This window comes from Rhinoderma darwinii, chromosome 2 (genome assembly GCF_050947455.1).
Source record: "Rhinoderma darwinii isolate aRhiDar2 chromosome 2, aRhiDar2.hap1, whole genome shotgun sequence".
Lineage (NCBI taxonomy): Eukaryota > Metazoa > Chordata > Amphibia > Anura > Rhinodermatidae > Rhinoderma > Rhinoderma darwinii.
This window is the reverse complement of record NC_134688.1, coordinates 69,099,472-69,123,191: the sequence shown is the minus strand read 5'-3', so window position 1 is coordinate 69,123,191 and position 23,720 is coordinate 69,099,472. Positions and strand designations below refer to the sequence as shown.

General features: G+C 42.5%; 1 protein-coding gene across 3 annotated transcripts in view; it reads left to right on the top strand.

Moving 5' to 3' along the window:
• Positions 1-23,720, top strand: part of CCDC169 (coiled-coil domain containing 169) — an 83,846-nt gene that overhangs the window by 15,650 nt on the left and 44,476 nt on the right. For all 3 annotated transcript variants that reach the window (XM_075851727.1, XM_075851726.1, XM_075851725.1), the window contains exons 3-6: positions 1,519-1,629; positions 8,823-8,863; positions 12,198-12,296; positions 15,283-15,336. In XM_075851727.1, coding sequence (XP_075707842.1) covers positions 1,519-1,629; positions 8,823-8,863; positions 12,198-12,296; positions 15,283-15,336 — 305 coding nt within the window. The remainder of the gene's footprint in view (positions 1-1,518; positions 1,630-8,822; positions 8,864-12,197; positions 12,297-15,282; positions 15,337-23,720) is intronic.

The following is a 23,720-nucleotide window of genomic DNA, read 5'->3' as shown; positions in this document are numbered from 1 at the left end:
TTATATTATGTTTGATGCAAAGTAAAATGCTCTTTTATGATGAACAACATGTGTTAGTACTAATGGAGAGGTCTTTCAAAATCCCCAGGAGTCCCTAGTGATGACTGCAGGGAGCTTCAAATGTACGAAATCCTTAAAAGCCTAAGAACATACTGAGATGTGACTCATGTGCTCCATTAAATAGACTGTGTATTAAACATACAAGTGTTAAAAGTGATGTTCCCATCTTCTAAAGTAATGGCATATTGCTAAGGCTGGCCCCACTGGAGTCTAATATCAGTTTCTTCTTCACTGGATCTCTGTCTCTGAGACCTATGCTGTCATTACTATAAGGCTGGGTTCACACCAACGTTTGCCATTCCATTATTTTGCTCCTTCAGAGACGCAGAACAAGGGAAAAACTGTATGGGGGGCATCATGGACACCACCGGCGGTCGACGGAGCCCATTGACTTTAATAGGTTCCGTCGGGTTTCCTTCGAGGTGTCCGTGGTTTTTAAAGAATCAATAGCACAGCATTCAGCACTAGTTCAGGTAGTTCTAGCAGGATCTGCGAGGTAGGCCCCTTTTGGCGCCTCCAACACAGATGTGAATGAGGCTTATGATATGCCGTCACTTTGTGATCGGTGGAAGCCTGACCACTGGGACCCCCACCAATCTTGGAAATTGAGGGGCTGCAACTCTGATTTAGTTTTCCCTACACAACAGCGCTCCCAGCTACCCGTCTTAGTGCGGAGAAATGCAGCCGGCCCCATTCAACTGAATCGAGTCATGCTGCAGTTCCCTACACAGCGGGTGGCCTGGGCACCTGGCTCTACAGAGAAAAACAGTGAAGTACAAGCAGCGCTTAATTAGCGCTGCGGCCCCTTAATTCTCATGATCGGTGGGGGTGACCGAGGTCGGAGCCTAACCGATCATAAAGTGATGGCATATCTTAGCGATATGCCATCACTTTTTAAGATGGGGATACCCCTATAAAGCCAGCATATTCCGGTTATAGGGATTGAAATAGACTGACATATTTGACAAGATTAATGTATGTTCAGCGGAGAGCACTAATAGTGATATGATTTTACTGACTGCTTAGACCTTAAGTCTTGTTCTCACATTGCAGATTTTGCATTCAGTTTAGCTTTCCTTAGCCAGGATTAGATCCCAAAAATAGGGAAAATAAGTAATTTAGACATTTATAGCATTGCCACGTGGGCCTGGAGCTGAAAATTAGGAAGGGCCTGTTGTGAGCATCGCCGTTTTAAGACCGATTTGTTACACCGGTCGTGGCTCCGTTAAGAGTGGAAGCAATGGTGGTAGTGGGAGTGGGGAAGATGATGCCCACACTTGTCTGCAGCAACACAGGGCTCGGTGCATGCGCCAATCTCCCCCTACATGTACCCTCTAAGTCACAGATCACAGCCCGTCTAACGTAAAGCATCTTTTCAATGTTATGTTTTCTGAGATAAAAGGAAGTTACACTGGAATAATACTGTAATGAATCCATTTCTTCTTTACCACACGGCAGGCAATGAGTGGAAGACAAGGTATGAAACACAAGTGGAACTAAATAAACAATTGGAAAGACAAATTCACGTACTTCAAGAAAAATCAGAATACATACGGGGTAATCCAACTGGTACGTGAAGAACTGTTATTACTGTCATGTTGATCGCTGACATTAGCCGTAAGCTGCCATAATGATTTCTGTAGAACGCAGTGAACCCTCTCCGGCACACACACATACATCAGTGACGGATATAATGGTGTTACTGAGTCTTCTTCCTCTCAGTGTTATTATTGTATAAGTAGTTTTATAGGCTGAATATTCTAACATTTATAAATAAAAGGGCCCAAACACTATGGGCCACATTTGCTAAGCAGTTTACAGATGATTTCGTCACAAACTGCACCCAAAAAATATTGCTAATGGTAACGTGCAAAAAATTAGCACAAATTTTTTTTTTACTTTTCTCGTCACTTACCAAATTTGGAAAGTGGTGAGAAAAGTAAATGTGGTCTCCAAGGAGAGCGACTTTAAAGGGGTATTCTCAGAACCAAAAATTATCAACTATCTGAGGAATTCTAATTGCTGGGGTCCCCACTGTTGAGACCCCCAGGGATCGCAAGAGCGGGGTCCCGATCCTCCTATTTCTCCTCACTCCTTGAACTCTTTAAAGGGGTTTTCCACTCCCATAAAATTGATGCCTATCCTCAGGATACGTACGAGTGCCGCTTCCCATTCATTTCTACTGCTCACACTGTGAATCACTGACACACTTGCAGCAGTGGTTTACACTATTACAACCTTCTCCCATTGAAGTGAATAAGAGAAGGCTGTAATACTGTGAACCGCTGCTACAAGTATGTCGACAATTGACAATGTGGGCAGTAGAAATGAAGAGGAAGCAGTACTTCAAGCGGCTGATCGGCATGGGTGCCGGGAGTCGGACCCCGACAGATCACATAATAGGCCATCAATTTTATGGGACTGGATAACCCCTTTAAAGGACATTGAATGGAGCGGCAGTCGCGAATGCGCGCTGCTGCTCCATTTAAAGTCTGTGGGAAAGAAGGAAACAGCCGAGTACAGCGCTTGACTGCTTCCCTTAGTCCCATAGACATGGAATAGAGCAGTGGGCACATGGTCGACCGCAGCTCTATTAAAACTCCTCCTTACTGTGAGGACTATCTAAGTGGTTAGCTAGAGGGAGGGGTTTCCCTTCATCACCCCATTAATGCGATAACGAGCTGCTGATTGGTTTTACATGGTAACCAGGGACCTAAAGAAAGTTCCCATGTCTACATCTGTGTATGCTAAGTAGGCCCTTCCATAGATTTGCAATGACAGATGTAATACACTGCATCACACTAAAAAAGAAAAAGTTAAATAAAATGTTCAAAAATATAAAAACAAATCCAAAAAGGCTTTATGGGGAAAAAACATATACGGTATATGAAAAAGAACAAACAAATAGTTTTGTTGCAACTGTAACGACCTGTAATATAAAGCAAACGCATTATTTATCCTACACGGTGAACGTCGTAAAAAAAAAATAAACAATGGCGAAATAATATTTTTTTATTTATTTATTTTTTTTTTAAATCCACCTTCCCCCCAAAAAAAGGATAATAGTTACTCAATAAGTCCTATGTACCCCAAAATGGTACGAGCGTAAACGACCGCGCATCCCACAATAAACAAATGATTTTAAAAAATTAAGTGTTTTTATTGTGCAAAAGTAGTAAAAGATAAAAAAACGATATCAATTTGGTATCGACTCGCAGGATAAAGTTATGTCATTTGCACCTCACTGTGGACGCTGTAAAAAACAGTGGATTTACGGCAGAGGGGGGCAACTGGAGGGCACCAGGTAATATTACTCCATATACCCCATCACATTTATAATTTTGTCCTGAGACCGGAGGGTCGCTTTAAAGAATGCGAAAAGGTATCACTAGTTGCTATAGTAAAAGCATTTCATCCTCCCACATTTTAATTAATGACCAAGGCTTCATACACTACCGTTCAAAAGTTTAGGGTCACTTAGAAATTTCCTTATTTTTGCAAGAAAAGCACAGTTTTTTTCAATGAAGAGAGCTTTCATGTGAAACTCGACAGTCTATTCTTGTTCTTAGAAATGAAGGCTATTACATGCGAGAAATTGCCAAGAAACTGAAGATTTCCTACAACGGTGTGTACTACTCCCTTCAGAGGACAGAACATACAGGCTCTAACCAGAGTAGAAAGAGAAGTGGGAGGCCCCGCTGCACAACAAGACAAGTACATTAGAGTCTCTAGTTTGAGAAATAGACGGCTCACAGGTCCTCAACTGGCAGCTTCATAAAATAGTACCCGTAAAACGCCAGTGTCAACGTCTACAGTGAAGAGGCGACTCCGGGATGCTGGCCTTCAGGGCAGAGTGGCAATTAAAAAGCCATATCTGAGACTGGCTAATAAAAGGAAAAGATTAATATGGGCAAAAGCACACAGACATTGGACAGAGGAAGATTGGAAAAAAGTGTTATGGACAGACGAATCGAAGTTTGAGGTGTTTGGATCACACAGAAGAACATTTGTGAGACGCAGAACAACTGAAAAGATGCTGGAAGAGTGCCTGACGCCATCTGTCAAGCATGGTGGAGGTAATGTGATGGTCTGGGGTTGCTTTGGTGCTGGTAAAGTGGGGGATTTGTACAAGGTAAAGGGGATTTTGAATAAGGAAGGCTATCACTCCATTTTGCAACGCCATGCCATACCCTGTGGACAGCGCTTGATTGGAGCCAATTTCATCCTACAACAGGACAATGACCCAAAGCACACCTCCAAATTATGCAAGAACTATTTAGGGAAGAAGCAGGCAGCTGGTATTCTATCTGTAATGGAGTGGCCAGCGCAGTCACCAGATCTCAACCCCATAGAGCTGTTGTGGGAGCAGCTTGACCGTATGTTACGCAAGAAGTGCCCATCAAGCCAATCCAACTTGTGGGAGGGGCTTCTGGAAGCATGGGGTGAAATTTCTCCCGATTACCTCAGCAAATTAACAGCTAGAATGCCAAAGGTCTGCAATGCTGTAATTGCTGCAAATGGAGCATTCTCTGACGAAAGCAAAGTTTGAAGGAGAAAATTATTATTTCAAATAAAAATCATTATTTCTAACCTTGTCAATGTCTAGACTATATTCTCTAGTCATTTTGCAACTCATTTGATAAATATAAGTGTGAGTTTTCATGGAAAACACAAAATTGTCTGGGTGACCCCAAACTTTTGAACGGTAGTGTATATGAGAGGAATTATAAGTTATTATAGTGGGGTCTAGTACATACAGGCACGGGTACCGCATCACTCAAATTTCTGATTCTATATTTGTGATGATTTATGTATTTATAACTTTAACAGGTTCCCGACCGCTGGCCGTAAATATACGGCCAGCGGTCAGGGTCTCTAAAGTCCGGCGTATAGTATATATACGGCCGCACTTCAGAGACTGTGCACGCGCGATCGCGTGCACACAGCTCTATGCCCTGGCTGTTACTAACAGCCATGGGCACTGGGCAGAATGTCAGGGGTCAATCTTTTGGCCCCTGAACATGTGATCGCTGTGACAACCAATCACAGCGATCACATGCATTTCTGCATAGAAAACAGTGTGCACGCGATCGCGTGCACACAGCCCTGTGCCCTCGCTGTTACCAACAGCTCTGGGCACTGGGCAGAGTATCAGGGACCAATCTGATGGTCCCTGAACATGTGGTCGCTGTGACAACCAATCACAGCGATCACATGCATTCCTGCTTATAAAACAGTGTGCACGCGATCGCGTGCACACAGCCCTGTGCCCACGCTGTTACCAACAGCTCTGGGCACTGGGCAGAGTATCAGGGACCAATCTGATGGTCCCTGATCATGTGGTCGCTGTGAAAACCTATCACAGCGACCACATTTGTTTTATTTTGACTTTTCTGGCAGTAAATCTCCTGCCTCTTTTCTTCTCCTCAAACATTGTTTCAGTTTGAGGAGAAGAAGAGACTCGGGAGAATTGCTGCCAGAAGATTACAGTTACAGTTACAAAAAAATACAGTTACACTCTAAAACATTCTCTGTATAGATAGATTTCTATCTATCTATACAATCTATCTATCCATCTATCTTTTTTTCTATCTATCTACCTTTCTTTCTTTTATTCTATTAGAATAGGCAGGTAGGGAGTATATAATTATGTATATATCCACATATATATAATATATATAGCAATAGCGGTTTATTTTTTTGTTAGCGGTAGTGTAGATATATATAGCAGTTAGTTTGTGTGTTTTATAAAAAAAATAAAAATTTGTTTAGTTAGTGTTAGTGTTAGTTACGTTATGGCGAGGAAGTTGTTTAGCGCCGAGGAGGCATACGCCATGCTGTGGTCTGAGTCGGAGACCGCATCAGAGATGGCGTCCGAGATGGAACCTGTTTTGGGCAGTGACGATGACAGCGTCACTTCAGGTTCATCTTCAGGGGACGTTGTCCCTGATGCAGTCGAAACTGCAGAACATGAAAGCGCAGGGCCAAGTAGCGCTGTAGCACGGGACAGCCTGGTCCCTCCAGTCCAGGCTCTTGTATGGGCACCTGCCCAATCTTTTGGGACTAGAATCCACGGATTTACGGCCACTCCTGGCATAACCGTGGACAATACAAATTTTGTCCAAATGGATTACTTCCATTTATTTATAACGGACGACATCCTAAATCAGATTGTCCACGAAACAAATTTATATGCCACGCAATATATAAGGCAGAAACCTTCATCCACCCATGCCAGAGATTGGACGCCCACCAATTTGCAGGAATTAAAAATTTTTTTGGGGCTCACCCTAAATATGGGTATTGTCAAAAAGCCCTCCATTAGGTCTTACTGGTCAACAAGACCCGCCCAAGCCACCCCAGTATATTCTGCAGTAATGCCCAGGTCTCGTTATGAGACAATAATGAGGTTCCTCCACTTCAATGACAACGCACAGGCCCCCCCAAGTACCGATGCAAACCGGGATCGGTTGTTCAAAATAAGACCGCTAATAAATTCCCTGAATAATTTATTTCTGCAACTCTACACCCCTGAGCAGAATGTAAGTGTGGACGAATCCCTCCTCAACTTTCATGGCAGACTTAGCTTTCGCCAATATCTACCTTCCAAAAGGGCAAGATATGGCGTTAAGCTCTACAAATTGTGTGAAAGTGGGTCAGGATATACCACCGCCTTCAGGATTTATGAAGGGCGGGACCGCACAATAAATGTTCCTGGATGCCCCCCTGATCTTTCCACCAGCAGTAAGATTGTGTGGGAGATAATGCAGCCTCTGCTTCACAAGGGGTACCACCTGTACTGTGATAATTTTTATTCGAGTGTGCCCCTGTTTAGGCATTTGCATGCTGCAAGGACTGGGGCATGTGGTACCATGCGCAAAAACCGAATTGGTTTTCCACAGCAATTAGTGGGGAAGCGCATGGTAAAGGGGGACTCCTGTGCTTATGCATCTGAGGAATTGCTGGCGGTCAAGTTCAGGGATCGCAAAGATGTGTATGTGCTAAGCACGATTCATACCGCAGGAACAGTGGCAGTGAGGGAAAGAGGGGCAACATCGGACAAGCACAAACCAGTGAGCGTGTCCGAATATAACAAGTACATGGGGGGGTGGAATTAAGCGACCAGGTTTTACAGCCCTATTTAGTAAAACGCAAAACTAAAACCTGGTACAAAAAGGTGGCCATTTATTTGTTACAGGTGGCCATCCACAACTCATTTGTGCTCTATAAAAAAAACAGAGGCAGAGACACATACCTGGATTTCCAGGGAAAAAATTATTGAAGGCCTCATTTTTGATGTTCAGGACACCCGAGAATGCCCCCAGTCTGAGGATGTCACGCGACTGACTGAAAGACACTTCATCAGTCGGATTCCCCCAACAGCAACCAGAAGCAACCCCCAGAAAAAGTGCCGCGTCTGCAGAAAAGACGGGCACCGCAAAGATTCCCGATATTTCTGTCCCTCATGTCCCTCACAACCAGGCCTGGGCATTGAGCCATGTTTTAAAAAATACCACACTGTTCTGAATTATTAGATTTTAGTTAATTTGTTGAAAATATATTTGCCCTACATTACGTTTTTATTTTTCCCATGATTTTACTCCAAGGGTGAGGGAGGGAATGGGTGGGGGGTGGATGTCATGTTTGATGTTTTCTAAAGTTCATCTGCTGGAGAGCTCCATTTGCATTAACCTGCAATTTCTTATTTTAGAAAACCCCAAAAAATAAATTCCCATTGTACCCCTAGATGAATATTTTGAGATTTCTGCTTCAAGAGCAGATATTTTGGAAGTGTTATAGAAACTCTGTTGAGTTTTGTAAAACCAGCTTTGAAAAAAAGCGATTTGTGAAATAATCTTCTTCTATCCTCCGCCCTCCTACATCTCTATGTGATAAATAAGGCCACATATTTGGTATCCCCGTGCACGGGAGAAGTGGCAGAATGTGAACGGAGATTAATTTTGACCGTGGTCTATACCGTGTGTGAAAAATGCTGGTATAAACTGACGCATTTGCTAAAAAATTGCTAATTTTATTTTGATCCATCTTATTCAAGAAACTTTCAGAAGAAAACTGTCTAAAAATATGATAAACCCCTTGAAGGAAACCTTGTGGGGTCTACTTGTGTGAATGAAGTCATTTATGGGGTGTTTCTAATGTTTCAGCAGCATTAGGCCCCCCAGAAAACAGTATGCGGCTATAAAATCAAATGCAGAATTCCTGGACCAAAAAGACTCCTTTTATGCCAAGCCCTGGCACATGCCCGCACAGTGAATAAGGCACACATATTTGGTATCCCCATGCACGGGAGAAGTGGAAGAACGTGAAAGGAGATGAATTTTGGCCGTGGTCTATACCGTGTGTGAAAAATGCTAGCATAAACCGACGCAATTGTTAAATTCTTGCATTTTTTTCCAATTTTGCCCACTTTAGAGAAAAAAAAATAAATGATATATACTGACAAATGCCACTAAAACAAAGCCCTATCTGTCCTTTAAAAAGAGTGTAAAATTCAAAGATGAACTTTATTCACCTGCTGAGTTATAGTCATCTAAAGAAGCGCATAGCAAAATTGTGAAATTTGCTCTGGTCATTTAGCTGTAAAACAGCCTAGTCCTTAACCGGTTAAGATGCAAAAATTGTAACCGGATAGGTGTTTAAAGACAGGTATTTGTCATCTATTATTTTAGTGATTAATATTTATTAGTTTTATTAAATATTTTACTTTACATCCTGTAACATAATAATTTCTGATTCCTTAGATCGGCTATCCTCCATTCGATCCTATGATCAAATGCCTGTGGTAAGTTAATAAAAAGTCTTTCATTCTATTATTAATTGACCTCCCTTTTTTTTTTTTTTTTTTTTTTTTCTTCTTCTTTCTCTCACACGAAAGCTTCATACCCTTGTCAGAAAATGACTCTTAAATCTTAATTGTCCAATCTTAAAATATTGCACAATAGGCAGTGAAATAAACTGGCACTAGTAGACGGTTGGTGGATTTCTATAGTTGACCACTAGGGGGCATCCTACGCTTTAGTTTCTTAAAAGTAAAATCACTTTCGAAGCTGTAGATATTTTGGCCTGTTTCAGGTCTTCCATATTTTGACTTTTCTACAAATTTAGTCTCACTATTTAGATATATACATTGGAATAAACTAATATTCTAATAATTACCTGTCTGTCAATCTGAGACTTTTTCTTGTTCTCATTGTCTTCCTCATATCACTGCCCCAATAAGTAACAAGTGTCATCATTAACTAGGGAATGGGTGATTATGCAATTTGCTAATATATAAACGGAGGTCCACAAAAGGTGAACTGGATGTTACCATTCCCTTTGTAAGTTAGGCATTCCCCTACACTGACTGCCACTCTCCTATTGACATAGGGAATGGTAAATGTATTCATATTTTTCTAGGAGGAATGAAACAACGCAGAGTTCTAAGAAAAGATGCTTTAGAATTGTTGTTTTATGGGGAATACAAGTAGTTACTAAAACAGACATTTTAGGAGAGGTGACAGGTCCTCTTTAAGAAGGGTCTCTAAAGGGAATGCTGTAGAACCCTAACGCTGGGTTCCCACATTGCAGAATTTGCATGCGTTTTTTTTTGGGGGGGGGGGGGGGTTTAGCCAAAAAACAGAATTGGATACAGGAAAGCAGAGCTCTGAAGTCTTACTTTATATATTTCTTCTATTTCGGTTTCATTCCTGATTTTGGCTTAAAAAAGAAACTCATGCAAAATCTGCAGCAAATCTGCACTGTGGGAACCCAGCCGAACCCCCCCCCCCCTCATTTGCCCTATTTGTAGGGGAAGGCGGGAGGATTGTCGATTTGTAGTTGTATATTTATTGTGTCATGCAATCCATTTAGAAGGCGATAGTTAAGCAGCGATATCAAAGACATGAAATAGTTGGATTTATCGAAGAATCAATAAATAACTAAACCCTCAATATTTTACTTGTCTCAGAAACAATATTTCGTGGATTTTAATCACAGTGAATCTGGGATTTTCATCTAATCTTTAATAGTAGTTTCCCAGATCAGCAAAGGTATCTACTTTAAAAATTAACTTTTTATCATTACCATTAAAAGGTGTATATGTGGACTGACAGGACGGACTATGTGAACTAAAATCAGGATTGTCTATTGTCACCACAACCCACAGGTAACAAGTCCTACCCACCGTATGTGTCGCACAGATGATGCAAACCAGAGGGGGGGGGGTCTATTCAATGACCACCAACTCAATCAGCCTCAATGTTTGCAAAAAGATAGGGATTAAAACGACATCAATAGTAATAAAAGTATCTTGATGACAGAAGGTTCAGAGGCTTTTTCACAGTAGGTCTGTAATTGAAGAAACCGTAAAAAATGTCCCTATCTCGCGCTACTTTTAGCAGAACAGGACAGATATTTTACTTCCTCTAGATAGTCAAGTTTGATCGTCTGATCCTAAAAAGAGAGATTGTCTGATAAGGCCCTGTCCCTACACTGCACAGACCCTAGTCCTACCATCCCAACGCGTTTCTTCCCTCTTGGGATTCACAGAATATATATAGAAAACTTTTTTTATTTTTAATTATTTTTTTTTTAATAAAAAACAATTGGTTGCCAGGTTTAGATGAATTCAGAAAGCAGCAAGGGTCAACAATTAAAAAAAAAAAAAAAAAAAAAAAAAGAGAAGACGGGGATACATACATAGAAATGCACGCCCACATCTGATATTACAGAATTTGGGGTCAACAAATAGTTAAAGTGCATAAAACACTCCGCTTCCAGATGATAGTGTGTACATAGTTCTACCACACAAGAAAAGATACTACTTTCCCATAATGTTGAGTTAATAAGGGCCAGGGTTTAGTGGAACCACAAGTCCAGAAAAAAGGGCTGACATAAGGTGCGCACACGTTCCAATAATGACAGGCCGCGTGAAACCGTTCATAAACATTGCTCAATGGCGCACTTCCGTTTGACCCTTTTAATGTATACCTAGGCCCCACCTCCCATTTGTTAGACGTCACACGCCGAGGGGAGGGGGCAGACGGATCACGCATGTTGGCGCCGCTCTGCATCTGACGTCAAACGCCAAGACAGGTGGAGCTGACGCAACATGCATCATTGCTATGGTGTTTGTTTAACCAGGAGAGAGGCGTCTCCTCGGCGACCGTCATTGCTTAAAAACAGTGCGGCTTTTGTAGGTCTGGCTAACCCATAGAGCTGCCCAGGCCATACATAACAAATAGGATCGGGACATAGTATAATATTACAAGGTGGCCACGGTGTGACTGCCAGGTAAACACTGGCACACCTTTGGGCCACCAAAGAGGACCAGACATGTCCCAAACAAAATAGGTTATACCACATATATAGGGAGGCAATGGGTCAGAGGAGAGGGGGAAATAGAGGGGATCTCTGGGTAGTTTTAAATAAAGCACCCAAAATTAATCTGTTCATTCGAACCTGCCGGTGCCACCGTCCCTAATATAAAAATCCACTCTGTTTCCTTCTGCAGCTATGTTTTGTCCCAGTTCCCCCTCTCACAGATGGGGCAACCAGGTCAATTACCATGAATCGAAGACCTTTTAGATCACCGTTGTGTACTGTGTTAATGTGTCTGGAAATGGGGGTATCCCTGCCAGGGTTGATGTCACCAATGTGGTCCCCTGTTCTTCAACGGAACTCATGGATTGTCTTTCCTACGTGTTCCATTTTACACACACATGTTGCATTATAGATCACTCCTAGTGACCAGCAGTTTATAAAGTCATTGATCTTAAATGTCTTGTTAACTGGGCTTAAAAAGATTCTACCACATTGTATAAATTTGCATTTAAAACAGCCTGTTATTTTCCTCTCCAACCATGTCCTCTTCTTAGCCTCTGGGGAAAAGTGGCTATGGTGGACCAGACTGGCTCTTGGGGAACGACCCCTTTTATATGTGATCTGAGGGGATGGCCCCAGTACATCTCTGATGTCACCCTGCATTGTAAGAATATTCCTGTCATTTCTGAAGATCTGTTTCGCTGCATTTGCTCAATTGTCTAAAGTAGTGATCATCCGAATCATGACACAGCCCTCAATAATAGTATTTAAGCATCATTTTTCACTAATGTTTTTTCTTGTTGGACTTACAGGGAGCCTTAACCCAATTTCTTAAGCGTTTGGAAGAAGAAAAGATTTTGACGGAAAATCAGCTGAAAGATTTTGAACTCCGGATAGAACAAGAAACAAAGGTGTTTTTTAAGTTGTGTGCGCATCGTGTCAAGGCTCCATTGTAGGAGTGTGTGATGCTACGTTGCAACTAATTTGCAATTAAAAAAACATTTTCCACCAAAAACTAGCCCAGAATGACTCCATTATACAGTGATCCTGTGTAGCAATTCTCCAGAATCTTTCTCTCAGGCAGTCAAGGTTTGCTGGGAGTTGTAGTTTTGCAGCTGGAAAGGCTCATGTTTGAGATTACTGCTGTGTAGCCTGACAACTAAGCAGATTCGCTATTTAATAGAGTGGGCAATCTGGGTGACAACGGCTATAGGAAAGTTAACAGTGAGCATATTGGTTGTCATCCCGATTTTCCCACTAAAAAATGGCTGATCTCTTTTGTCCAGTTATCAAAAGTTAACAGTTAAAGGGGTTTTCCCAACTTGGACGTTTATGGAATATCCACAGGCCATGCCATAAATGTCCGGTAGATGCAGGACCCACCTCTGGGAGCCGCACCTATCTCAAGAACGGGGCCCCCTAAACCCCGTTCTAGCTTACTTGGTTCCCGCTGCCTCACTGAGCTATGCTGTTTTCGTAACTCCCATAGAAGTGAATGGGAGTTATGGAAACAGCGTAGCATAGTGAGCTAACAGCGTACCCAGTGGATATGCCATAAATGTCCAAGATTGGCAAACCCCTTTAAAGAAGAACTCCCACAAAATTTTTTCTTCTCTGGCCGGTTGGGAAGGCACACTATGTAAGTTGTGGTGAAGGTAATCTTCTTGGCGGTGGCTGGATTTGTGAGTTATCCGCTCCCTTCTGGTCCTTTACTTCATTACTATCACAGCCTCAATGTGAGTCTTATGGGAATAAATGGAGAAACTGACTTCCCGTTCACACATGAGACGCTGTGTACATCGGAGAGTCCTATTACTGGTCACATGACACAGCTGGGTACCAGAAGGGAGCGGATAACGCACAAATACAGCCACCGGCAAGAAGATATCCTTCACCACAACTTACATACTTTCCTTTCTAATGGGCCAGAGAACAATTTTTTTTTTTGTGGGAGTTCTTCTTTTCATTGCTTGATTGCTTAACTTTACTGTATCTTTAGACCTCCTGTACTCTTGCCTTTTTATATGTAGATTACGTACAGTACATATAAATTATACATAGAAGGATGAATTGATGATGAATTAGAGCTGACATCTTACTTAGTAAGTAGCCAGTTCTGTCACATTGATGTAGCATTACCTGTATGTCCTCCTCGCAGAGAGCTAGTGAAGAAAAGATGTGAACTGTCCTTCATAATGTTAAAGGCAAACTCTGCCGTGTGCTCCTCCAGCATCGATCTTTTAGCAGGGATCAATGCAGGAACAGGGAGCTGCATCACAGGAGCGTGTGAGAGTAAGGGTATGTGCACACACACTAATTACGTCCGTAATTGGCGGACGTATTTCGGCCGCAAGCCCCGGACCGAACACAGTGCAAGGAGCCGGGCTCCTAGCATCATACTCATGTACGACGCTAGGAGTCCCTGCCTCGCTGCAGGACAACTGTCCCGTACTGTAATCATGTTTTTACTACGTGACAGTTGTCCTGCAGCGAGGCAGGGACTCCTAGCGTCGTACATGAGTATGATGCTAGGAGCCCGGCTCCCTGCACTGTGTTCGGTCCGGTACTTGCGGCCGAAATACGTCCGCAAATTACGGCTGTAATTAGTGTGTGTGCACATACCCTAAGTATATGCGGGCACGCACTGCTCCGGGCGCAGGGGTTGGGAGAGACTCTGCTCTCTCTACTACTGGAGGAAAGGGGAGACTCTGCTGCTACTTCTAATGGGCAGAAAGGTGGGGGAGGGTTAGACTGCTTTCTCTACTAGTGTAGGGAAGGGGAGACCCTGCTGCTACTTCTAATGGGCAGAAAGGTGGGGGAGGGGTAGACTCTGCTCACTCTACTACTGGAGGAAAGGGGAGACCCTGCTGCTACTTCTAATGGGCAGAAAGGTGTCGGGATAGGTTTAGACTCTGCTCTCTCTCTACTACTGTAGGGAAGGGGAGACTCTGCTGCTACTTCTAACGGGCAGAAGGGTGGTGGGGTAGACTCTGCTGTCACTACTACTGGGAGAAAGGGAGGCCCCACTACTGATAATACAGGAGGTGAGAACATACTGCTGTTACTACTGGGGAGAAAGATGGGGGAAATGATAGGAAGGGGGTAGACAGTGCTGCGGTTACTACTACTGGCAGGCACTGATGGACGGGCACTAAGTGGAGAGCACAGCTGTGACGTGTATGGCAGTGTTCACACATCCTCTTACAAAGTGTTTCCTGCCTGCTTTATTTTCCAATAAAAAGTAGAGGTTCCTTGTATACCACTATTCACTTTTGGATTTGCTACAAACTTTTGTGGAAAAGTACATTTTTTCATTTTTTTTTTTCTTTCAAATAATCTCATATAAAAGACTATAGTGAATCTGGATTAGGGCTCATTCAGACGAGCGTAATACTCGTCCGTGTGCTGTGCATTGAAATAACTCCCAGCACATGGACCCAATAATTTCAATGGGGGCTATTCAGACATGCGTGAGTTTTCACGCAGCGATGGTCCGTTGTATGAAACTCACTGCATGTCCTATATTGGTGCGATTTTGCGCACCTACTCGCCCATTTAAGTCTATGGGTGGTTGAAAACCACAGATAGCACATGGACGACATCCGTGTTCTGTCCATGTTTCATGCATCGGTTACAAAAGAAATAATAAATTAAGTGCTTGCACGGACGGGAAAAACGCTTGCCACATGCAAAGCACACTGATGCCAATACGCAACGCACACTGGACATGAAATGTAGAAAGAAACGCACCGTTTTTTACGCACTCAAATCTGACACGCTCGTCTGAATGTAGCCTTACATTCTGAGAAGAGAACTCTGCTAGGATTCATTGAAATTATTTTAAAAGTGCATACATTTATTCATTTATGTCATTATGTTTTCTTATTTTTATTACAGGCGTACTACAAAGTTAATGATGAAAGGAGAATGTATATTTCTGAAATTGCTCAGGTTTGTGATTTTATTTACTTTACGTTTTTGCACATGAAGGAAATAAAGGAAAAATACTGATATTTTTTCAAATTAAATAATGATCCAATAGTCATAGACTGGAAAAGGCTTTTATTTGGATCTTATGGAGAAAACAGTAAGGCCTCATGCACACGACCGTAGCCATGTGCACGGCCGTGATTTTCGGGTCGGCCGGTAGTGGACTGTCAGCCGCGAGCCGCCCGCAAATCGCGGGCCATGCACATGGCTGCGGCCATTATTTTCAATGAGCCCGGACCGCAGAACACGGCCGTAATAAGGCTTGCCCGCTCTTTCTGCGGTGTGGGCTCCTGGGCCATGCATGGACCGTGGAAACAATGGTCGTGTGCATGGCCCCATAGGAATGAATGTGGCCGCAATTCTCCTGTGGATTTTCGGGGGATTTGTGGCTGCAAAAGCATGTTCGTGTGCATGGGGCCTAATTCAAATGACCCCAAACCGAATCATTGTGTCATGCACTGCCTGAAACCCTGTTTTGGCATAGTAAAGTGTCAGTTCTGCGCTGAATAATAATTATAAAAATTTTTTTTATTAGTGTTGATTAGTTTTACTTTAAAAAGAATAAAACATTTATGGAAAGATGGATGCTGTGCAGCTTGTTTTTATATATCTAAAACCTAGCAAAAACCTAGTCACACCAGATTTTGATTGGAAGAAGACTTAGGCTTCATTCACATCTGCGTCAGGGCTCCATTCCGACGGAACGGAGCCCTGACTGACAAACTGAAACCAAAGTTTTCCATTTCTATCACCATTAATTTCAATGGTGACGGATCCGGTGCCAATGATTTCAGTTTGTCACCATTGTGCATGGGTTCCGTCGTTTTGATGGGATGAATACCGTAGTCGACTACGCTATTAATTCCGTCAAAACGACAAAACCCTTGCGCAACGAGACAAACTGAAACAATCGGCACCGGATCAGTCACCATTGAAATCAATGGTGATGGAAACTGAAACCTTTGGTTTCAGTTTGTGTCAGTCAGGGCTCCGTTCCGTCGGAATGGAGCCCTGACGCAGATGTGAACGAAGCCTTAAAGAGGACCGGTCACCTTTCCCAAAATGTCTGTTTGTGTAAATATATGTATTCCCCACGATATAACAATTCTGGAGCACTTTTTCTTTGAACTCTGCATTGTGCCATTTCTTTGTTTATTCTTTCTGGAACTGTTTGAATACATTTACAACTATGTGTTACCATTCCTCTGTCAAAAAGGTTTGTACTGTCAGCACTTAAAGGGGTTGTCCACTTTTAAAAACAATACAGCAATACCTATTAAATATTTATTAACGTATTTTTTAAATATGCTTACAGTCTCAAAGTTGCAGATGTCCTCTAATTCCGTTTAGTGTCACGTCCACCACCGTCTGAACTTTTCTCTTCTGCTAATGTCTCGTTCGGTCTTCTTCAATCCTGACTTCCGGACGAGCTCCTCTTCCTTTCTTCTTGCTTCTTCTCTTCTGAATGACGTCTTCTTCCCCTTGTGCCGATGCATGCGCAGTAACCTTCAATATTTTGCGCATGCGCATTGAAAGCAATTTCATTGCGAATGCGCATTTACAGTAAGTTCATTGCGCCTGTGTTCGAGGCGTCCTAAGTTTCCTCAATACCCGCCCTGTTCTTTCTTAGATTACGTCTCAATGTGAGCACTATTTTATTTTCATTCATGTTATCCCTCAGTGCCCGCGCCCCCCCCCCCCCGCAAAGATGGTATCTACAGTGATAATAGCACTGAGGAATAGTTATGCCATGAGCGGTTGGGTCCAGGAAAAAAAAATAAAATCTGCGCTGGAATTGGGAAGACAGCGCTATTCAAGTCAGTTAACCAGTTCAACATTTATGACCAAGTGACAGGTCCTCTTTAAATACATCTTATAGATGCCAGCACTAAAGTTTCGTTTAGGGGAATGTAAAATATGAATCACTCATGCTTACTCAGGGAGATGTGCTGCCGACAACGATAATATTTTTCATTTTTAAAACGATACGATCAGCAGATGAACGATCATTTGCGCGTTCATCTGCTGATCGCTGTCCTGTTTACACAGGGTAATTATCAGCAATTAGAATTCTATGAACGAGTGTTTGCCCGAAAATTGGCCCATGTAAAAAGGTCTTTTAGACCATCTTCAATAACATGCCAAAGATTGCTTGAAGTGAACCCTAACATTTTCACTGCCAGTTCATATTTGGAAATTTTGCACCTCTGGTAGTCACGAAAATGTTCACACTTTTGACATGTATAAATAAAACTTAAATTACAAAATAAAAAAACATACAAAACGCCCCACTTTGAAACAAAATGGCATGTATATGCCTGTGTGTATAAAGTGTTTTTATAAAAATTGCATAAAATTTTATATTTGGGGCCCAAAATTGTGAGGCAAGCTGAAAATTAGATGCACCAAACATCCTAAAAACAAAAATTCAGGATTTGCAGAGTTTACATATACCACTTAGGCACATATCTTTACAAATCCACCGGTATTGGAGAGTGGGATATATTGGGCAGCATGTGAACGGTCAGTTCTTGAAGTTGATGTGTTGGAAGCAGGAAAAATGGGCAAGTGTACGGATCTGAACGACTTTGACAAGGACCAAATTGAGATGGCTAGGGTAAGAGCATCTCCAAAACAGTAGATCTTGTGGGGGGTTCCCAGTGGTTAGTACCTACCAAAAGTGGTCCGATCCCACAGAAGAGCTACTGTAGCACAAATCACTTGGCTTTAGTTTGACCTTTTCAATGGCTTTTGTTGTGCGATATTACGCTGCAGCAAGTTATCAAAGTCAAGATAAAGATTGCTACATCTGTAGAACAGGTGGAGAGCAGTACAGTACATGTAGTACAGGTAGAGAGCAGTACAGTACATGTAGTACAGGTAGAGAGCAGTACAGTACAGGTAGAGAGCAGAACAGTACAGGTAGTACAGGGAGCGAGCAGTACAGTTACATGTAGTACAGGTAGAGAGCAGAACAGTACATGCAGTACAGTTACATGTAGTACAGGGAGCAAGCAGTACAGTACATGCAGTACAGGGAGCGAGCAGTGCAGTACAGGGAGAGAGCAGTACAGTACATGTAGTACAGGTAGAGAGAAGTACAGTACATGTAGTAAAGGTAGAGAACAGTACAGTATGTGTAGTAAAAGTAGGGAGGAGTACAGTACATATGGTACAGGGAGAGAGTAGTACAGTACATGTACTACAGGGAGAGAGCAGTACAGTATATGTAGTACAGGGAGAGAGCAGTACAGTCCATGTAGTCAAGGGAGAGAGCATTATAGTACATGCAGTACAGTATATGTAGTACAGGGAAAGAGCAGTACAGTTACATGTAGTACAGGGAGCGAGCAGTACAGTACATGCAGTACAGGGAGCGAGCAGAACAGTACATGCAGTACAGGGAGAGAGCGGTACAGTACATGTAATACAGGGAGAGAGCAGTACAGTACATGTAGTCGAGGTGGAGAGCAGCACAGTACAGGTAGTAAAGGTAGAGAACAGTACAGTACATGTAGTACAGGGAGCGAGCAGTACAGTATATAGTACAGGGAGAGAGCAGTACAGTATATGTAGTACAGGTAGGGAGCAGTACAGTACATCAGGGCCAGCGTCCTATATATATATATATATATATATATATATATATATATATATATATATACACACTACCATTCAAAAGTTTGGGGTCACCCAGACAATTTTGTGTTTTCCATGAAAACTCACACTTATATTTATCAAATGAGTTGCAAAATGACTAGAAAATATAGTCAAGACATTGACCAGGTTAGAAATAATGATTTTTATTTGAAATAATAATTTTCTCCTTCAAACTTTGCTTTCGTCAAAGAATGCTCCATTTGCAGCAATTACAGCATTGCAGACCTTTGGCATTCTAGCTGTTAATTTGCTGAGGTAATCGGGAGAAATTTCACCCCATGCTTCCAGAAGCCCCTCCCACAAGTTGGATTGGCTTGATGGGCACTTCTTGCGTACCATACGGTCAAGCTGCTCCCACAACAGCACTATGGGGTTGAGATCTGGTGACTGCACTGGCCACTCCATTACAGATAGAATACCAGCTGCCTGCTTCTTCCCTAAATAGTTCTTGCATAATTTGGAGATGTGCTTTGGGTCATTGTCCTGTTGTAGGATGAAATTTGCTCCAATCAAGCGCTGTCCACAGGGTATGGCATGGCGTTGCAAAATGGAGTGATAGCCTTCCTTATTCAAAATCCCTTTTACCTTGTACAAATCTCCCACTTTACCAGCACCAAAGCAACCCCAGACCATCACATTACCTCCACCATGCTTGACAGATGGCGTCAGGCACTCTTCCAGCATCTTTTCAGTTGTTCTGCGTCTCACAAATGTTCTTCTGTGTGATCCAAACACCTCAAACTTCGATTCGTCTGTCCATAACACTTTTTTCCAATCTTCCTCTGTCCAATGTCTGTGTGCTTTTGCCCATATTAATCTTTTCCTTTTATTAGCCAGTCTCAGATGTGGCTTTTTCTTTGCCACTCTGCCCTGAAGGCCAGCATCCCGGAGTCGCCTCTTCACTGTAGACGTTGACACTGGTGTTTTGCGGGTACTATTTAATGAAGCTGCCAGTTGAGGACCTGTGCGGCGTCTATTTCCCAAACTAGAGACTCTAATGTACTTGTCTTGTTGCTCAGTTGTGCAGCGGGGCCTCCCACTTCTCTTTCTACTCTGGTTAGAGCCTGTGTGTGCTGTCCTCTGAAGGGAGTAGTACACACCTTTTGTAGGAAATCTTCAGTTTCTTGCCAATTTCTCGCATGGAATAGCCTTCATTTCTAAGAACAAGAATAGACTGTCGAGTTTCACATGAAAGCTCTCTTTTTCTAGCCATTTTGAGAGTTTAATCGAACCCACAAATGTAATGCTCCAGATTCTCAACTAGCTCAAAGGAACTAGCTCCTCTAAACAGCAAAACTGTTTACAGCGGTGCTAACACAATTGCACAAGGGTTTTCAAGTGTTTTCTAATCATCCATTAGCCTTCTAACACAGTTAGCACACACAATGTACCATTAGAACACTGGAGTGATGGTTGCTGGAAATGGGACTCTATACACCTATGTAGATATTGCATTAAAAACCAGACGTTTGCAGCTAGAATAGTCATTTAGCACATTAACAATGTATAGAGTGTATTTCTGATTAATTTAATGTTATCTTCATTGAAAAAAACGGTGCTTTAATTGCAAAAATAAGGAAATTTCTAAGTGACCCTAAACTTTTGAACGGTAGTGTATATATATGTGTGTGTGTATATATATATATATATATATATATATATATATATATATATACATACATATATAGTGTCTTTGTTCGCCATATATGCCAGGAAAATCTCCCGATCCAAACAGTGGTATACATCATCTACAGGTCCACGTGTTTAAAAAAAATGTATACTGCGCAGTATACGCAGTGTCCAACTGTATAGAAAAAACACAAAAAACTATGCATTCCTATATAGTGAAGTCCGTAGCACCTCCTGCATCTGAATTCCCAGCCAGAACTTTGCCGGGGATTCCGCTCCTGAAGAAGCCCCTGACGTCACTACGCATACATGGACAGTGACGTCGGGCTCCTCCTGGAAAGGAATCCCCAGTCAGAGCGTCTGCAATTCTCTGACTCTGCATTCCACTCCTAGAGGAAGCCCCAATGACGCGATCTACAAGTAGGGGGGCTGTGTGGCACTACCAGGGAGGGGGGCTGTGTAGCATTATCTGGGAGTTTGGCTGTGTGGTACTACCTGGGAGGGGGGCTGTGTGGCACTTCCTAGGTGGGGGACTGTGTGGCACAATCTACAGGGAGCACTGTGGCACTATCTACAGAGGGCACTAAATATATGGGGGTCTAACTTCTATATGGAGGCACAATGTTTTCTGCCATTGTACTGCTGCCGCGAGTTCCCCCGCAATGGGGCCCACTAAGTCTGTGTTGCCCAATTCGCCAAGAGGTGCCCAAGTGATTTTTCTTTTTTTTTTTTTTTTTTCGCCTGGAGCCCTGCTGCAGAGTCATAGATTTAAACCACACCATTCTGGCTGCCTGCAGCTGTTACTAAAGGAAACATAGGAGTTTACTGCATACTGTGTTATTATTATTGAGTTTCTATACTTAAATAGTGGATAGTAGTACAGTACATGTAGTACAACTGTAGAGGGCAGTACAGTACATGTTGCACAGGTAGATGGCAGTATAGTACAAATAGCACTTTACTTTTCTGCACAGAGGCGATACCGCACAGTCAATCCGCACGTGCACTTCAGTACTGCATCACCCACTGGTTGGCTCTACTTGTAGATCATAGACTAAATAACAGCATGCAGTGTCAATCAGCTGCTTCTAAGGCCAGCAGGATACTGTCATGTATTAAAAGAGGCACGGACTTGCGGGACAGGGACATAATATAACCACTTTACAAAGCATTTGTGCGCCCTCATCTAGAATATGCAGTTCAGTTCTGGCTCCAGTTCATAGAAAGGATGCCCTGGAGTTGGAAGAAACACAGAGCAACTAAACTAAATAAAGGGGAAGGAGAATCTTAGTTATGAGGAAAGATTAAAAGAATTAAACCTACACTTCTCAACATTGAAATTGCAACACCAAGAAGAAAAAGTTTTGGAATTGTGGAAATCACAGGATCGATAAACATGTTAATGATATGCAAATTATTAAAAAAAAGTAACCAAAATATTCCAAGCATCTTGATTTATTCAGTAGAGTATGAGTGCCACACGTAGAAATACACACACTTACATGCCTTGGCATGCTATCAGTGAGCTTATTAATGGTTGTCTGAGGAATGTTATGCCACGCTGAATACACTTGGGCACGCAAATCAATAAGTCTGCCTTCTGGCAGAAATTGCCAACCAATGACGTCCCAGATGTGCTCTATCGGAGATAAGTCCGGAGATGCTGCAGGCCATGGTAGCACGTTTAGGCAACGCAGGCTGCTCACCGTAGCACGAGCAACATGCAGCCTGGCATTGTCCTGTTGACAAACGACTTCTGGGGCACTTTGGAGAAATGGCCGTACCACTGGTTCCACTACCAAGTCAATGTAACACCGACCTGTTAGTGTACCTGATATGAAGACTAGAGGGGTCCAGCTAACGTACATTATGCCACGCCACACCGTAATCCCGGGAGTAGGACCAATTTGACATTCCCTAGTGAAGGCCTCCTCATGGCGTTGCCCATGTGGTCTCCAAACCAATCTCCGGCTTTCATTTTGTCTAATACAAAAATGGAAATCATTACTGAAGAAGATAGACCTCCATCGCTATCTTGCTGTGCACCATGATCGCCCTTGAGAGCGGTGGCGTGTGGTCAAAGGTACACCTGTAGCCAGACGTGTGGCTCGTAGCCCAATGTTGTGCAAACGCATTCTGATGACTTGCGTCGATACTGGTTGCCGTCCTAGGCTTCGGATGTGACGTCCAATTTCACGTGCAGTACAGAATTGATCACTACGCACCATTCTCCCAATCAGACGATCCGACCATGCAGAGGTTCGCCTCCGTGCACCTCTTGCTTTCATTCCCGTTCCATTTTCTCCCAACCTCCGGGACACGTAAAGTGGAACAGTGCTGACATCTCGGCCTAGGCACACAGCGATCTGCCAGAGTGATAAACCACGGTCTCTCACTTCAAGGATTCTGTCCCTCTCAGTCTGCGACAAGTGCACGTTGACGAACAGAAAGCATCGCACAATCATCCCACACCACTTGATCCGATTTTATTTTTTTGTTTTTATTTTCACATTTGTTTTAACATTCCTCTGGATTAATAGGGGTAAAACAGAGTACTTTTAGTTTACCCATGCCCCCTTCCCTTTCTCCCATCTATTGGTTGAACTTGATAGACTGTACTAACTATGTAACTTGCCTCCAATGTGATACAGTAATAGGCCACAGTAAATAGCCAAAAACAGGTGTTTTAACCCCTTAATGACCAGCTTATTTTAGACCTTAATGACCAAGCCATTTTTTAAGTTTTTCCATCGTCTCATTCAAAGAGCTATAACTTTTATAGCTGTATAATGTCTTGTTTTTTGCGGGACAAGTTGCAACGATACCAAATTTGAATAGTTTTTGTATGTTTTACTACTTTTACACAGTGAAAACACTTTTTTTTCAAAATTATTTGCTCTTACGTCTTAAAAATTTGAAGAGCCATAACTTTTGATTTTTTTCGCCAATACAATTGTAGGAAGGCTTTTTTTTTTGCGGGACGACTTGTTTTTATCGGTACCATTTCGGAGTAGATGTGACTTTTTGATCACTATTTATCACATTTTTTTTAAGGC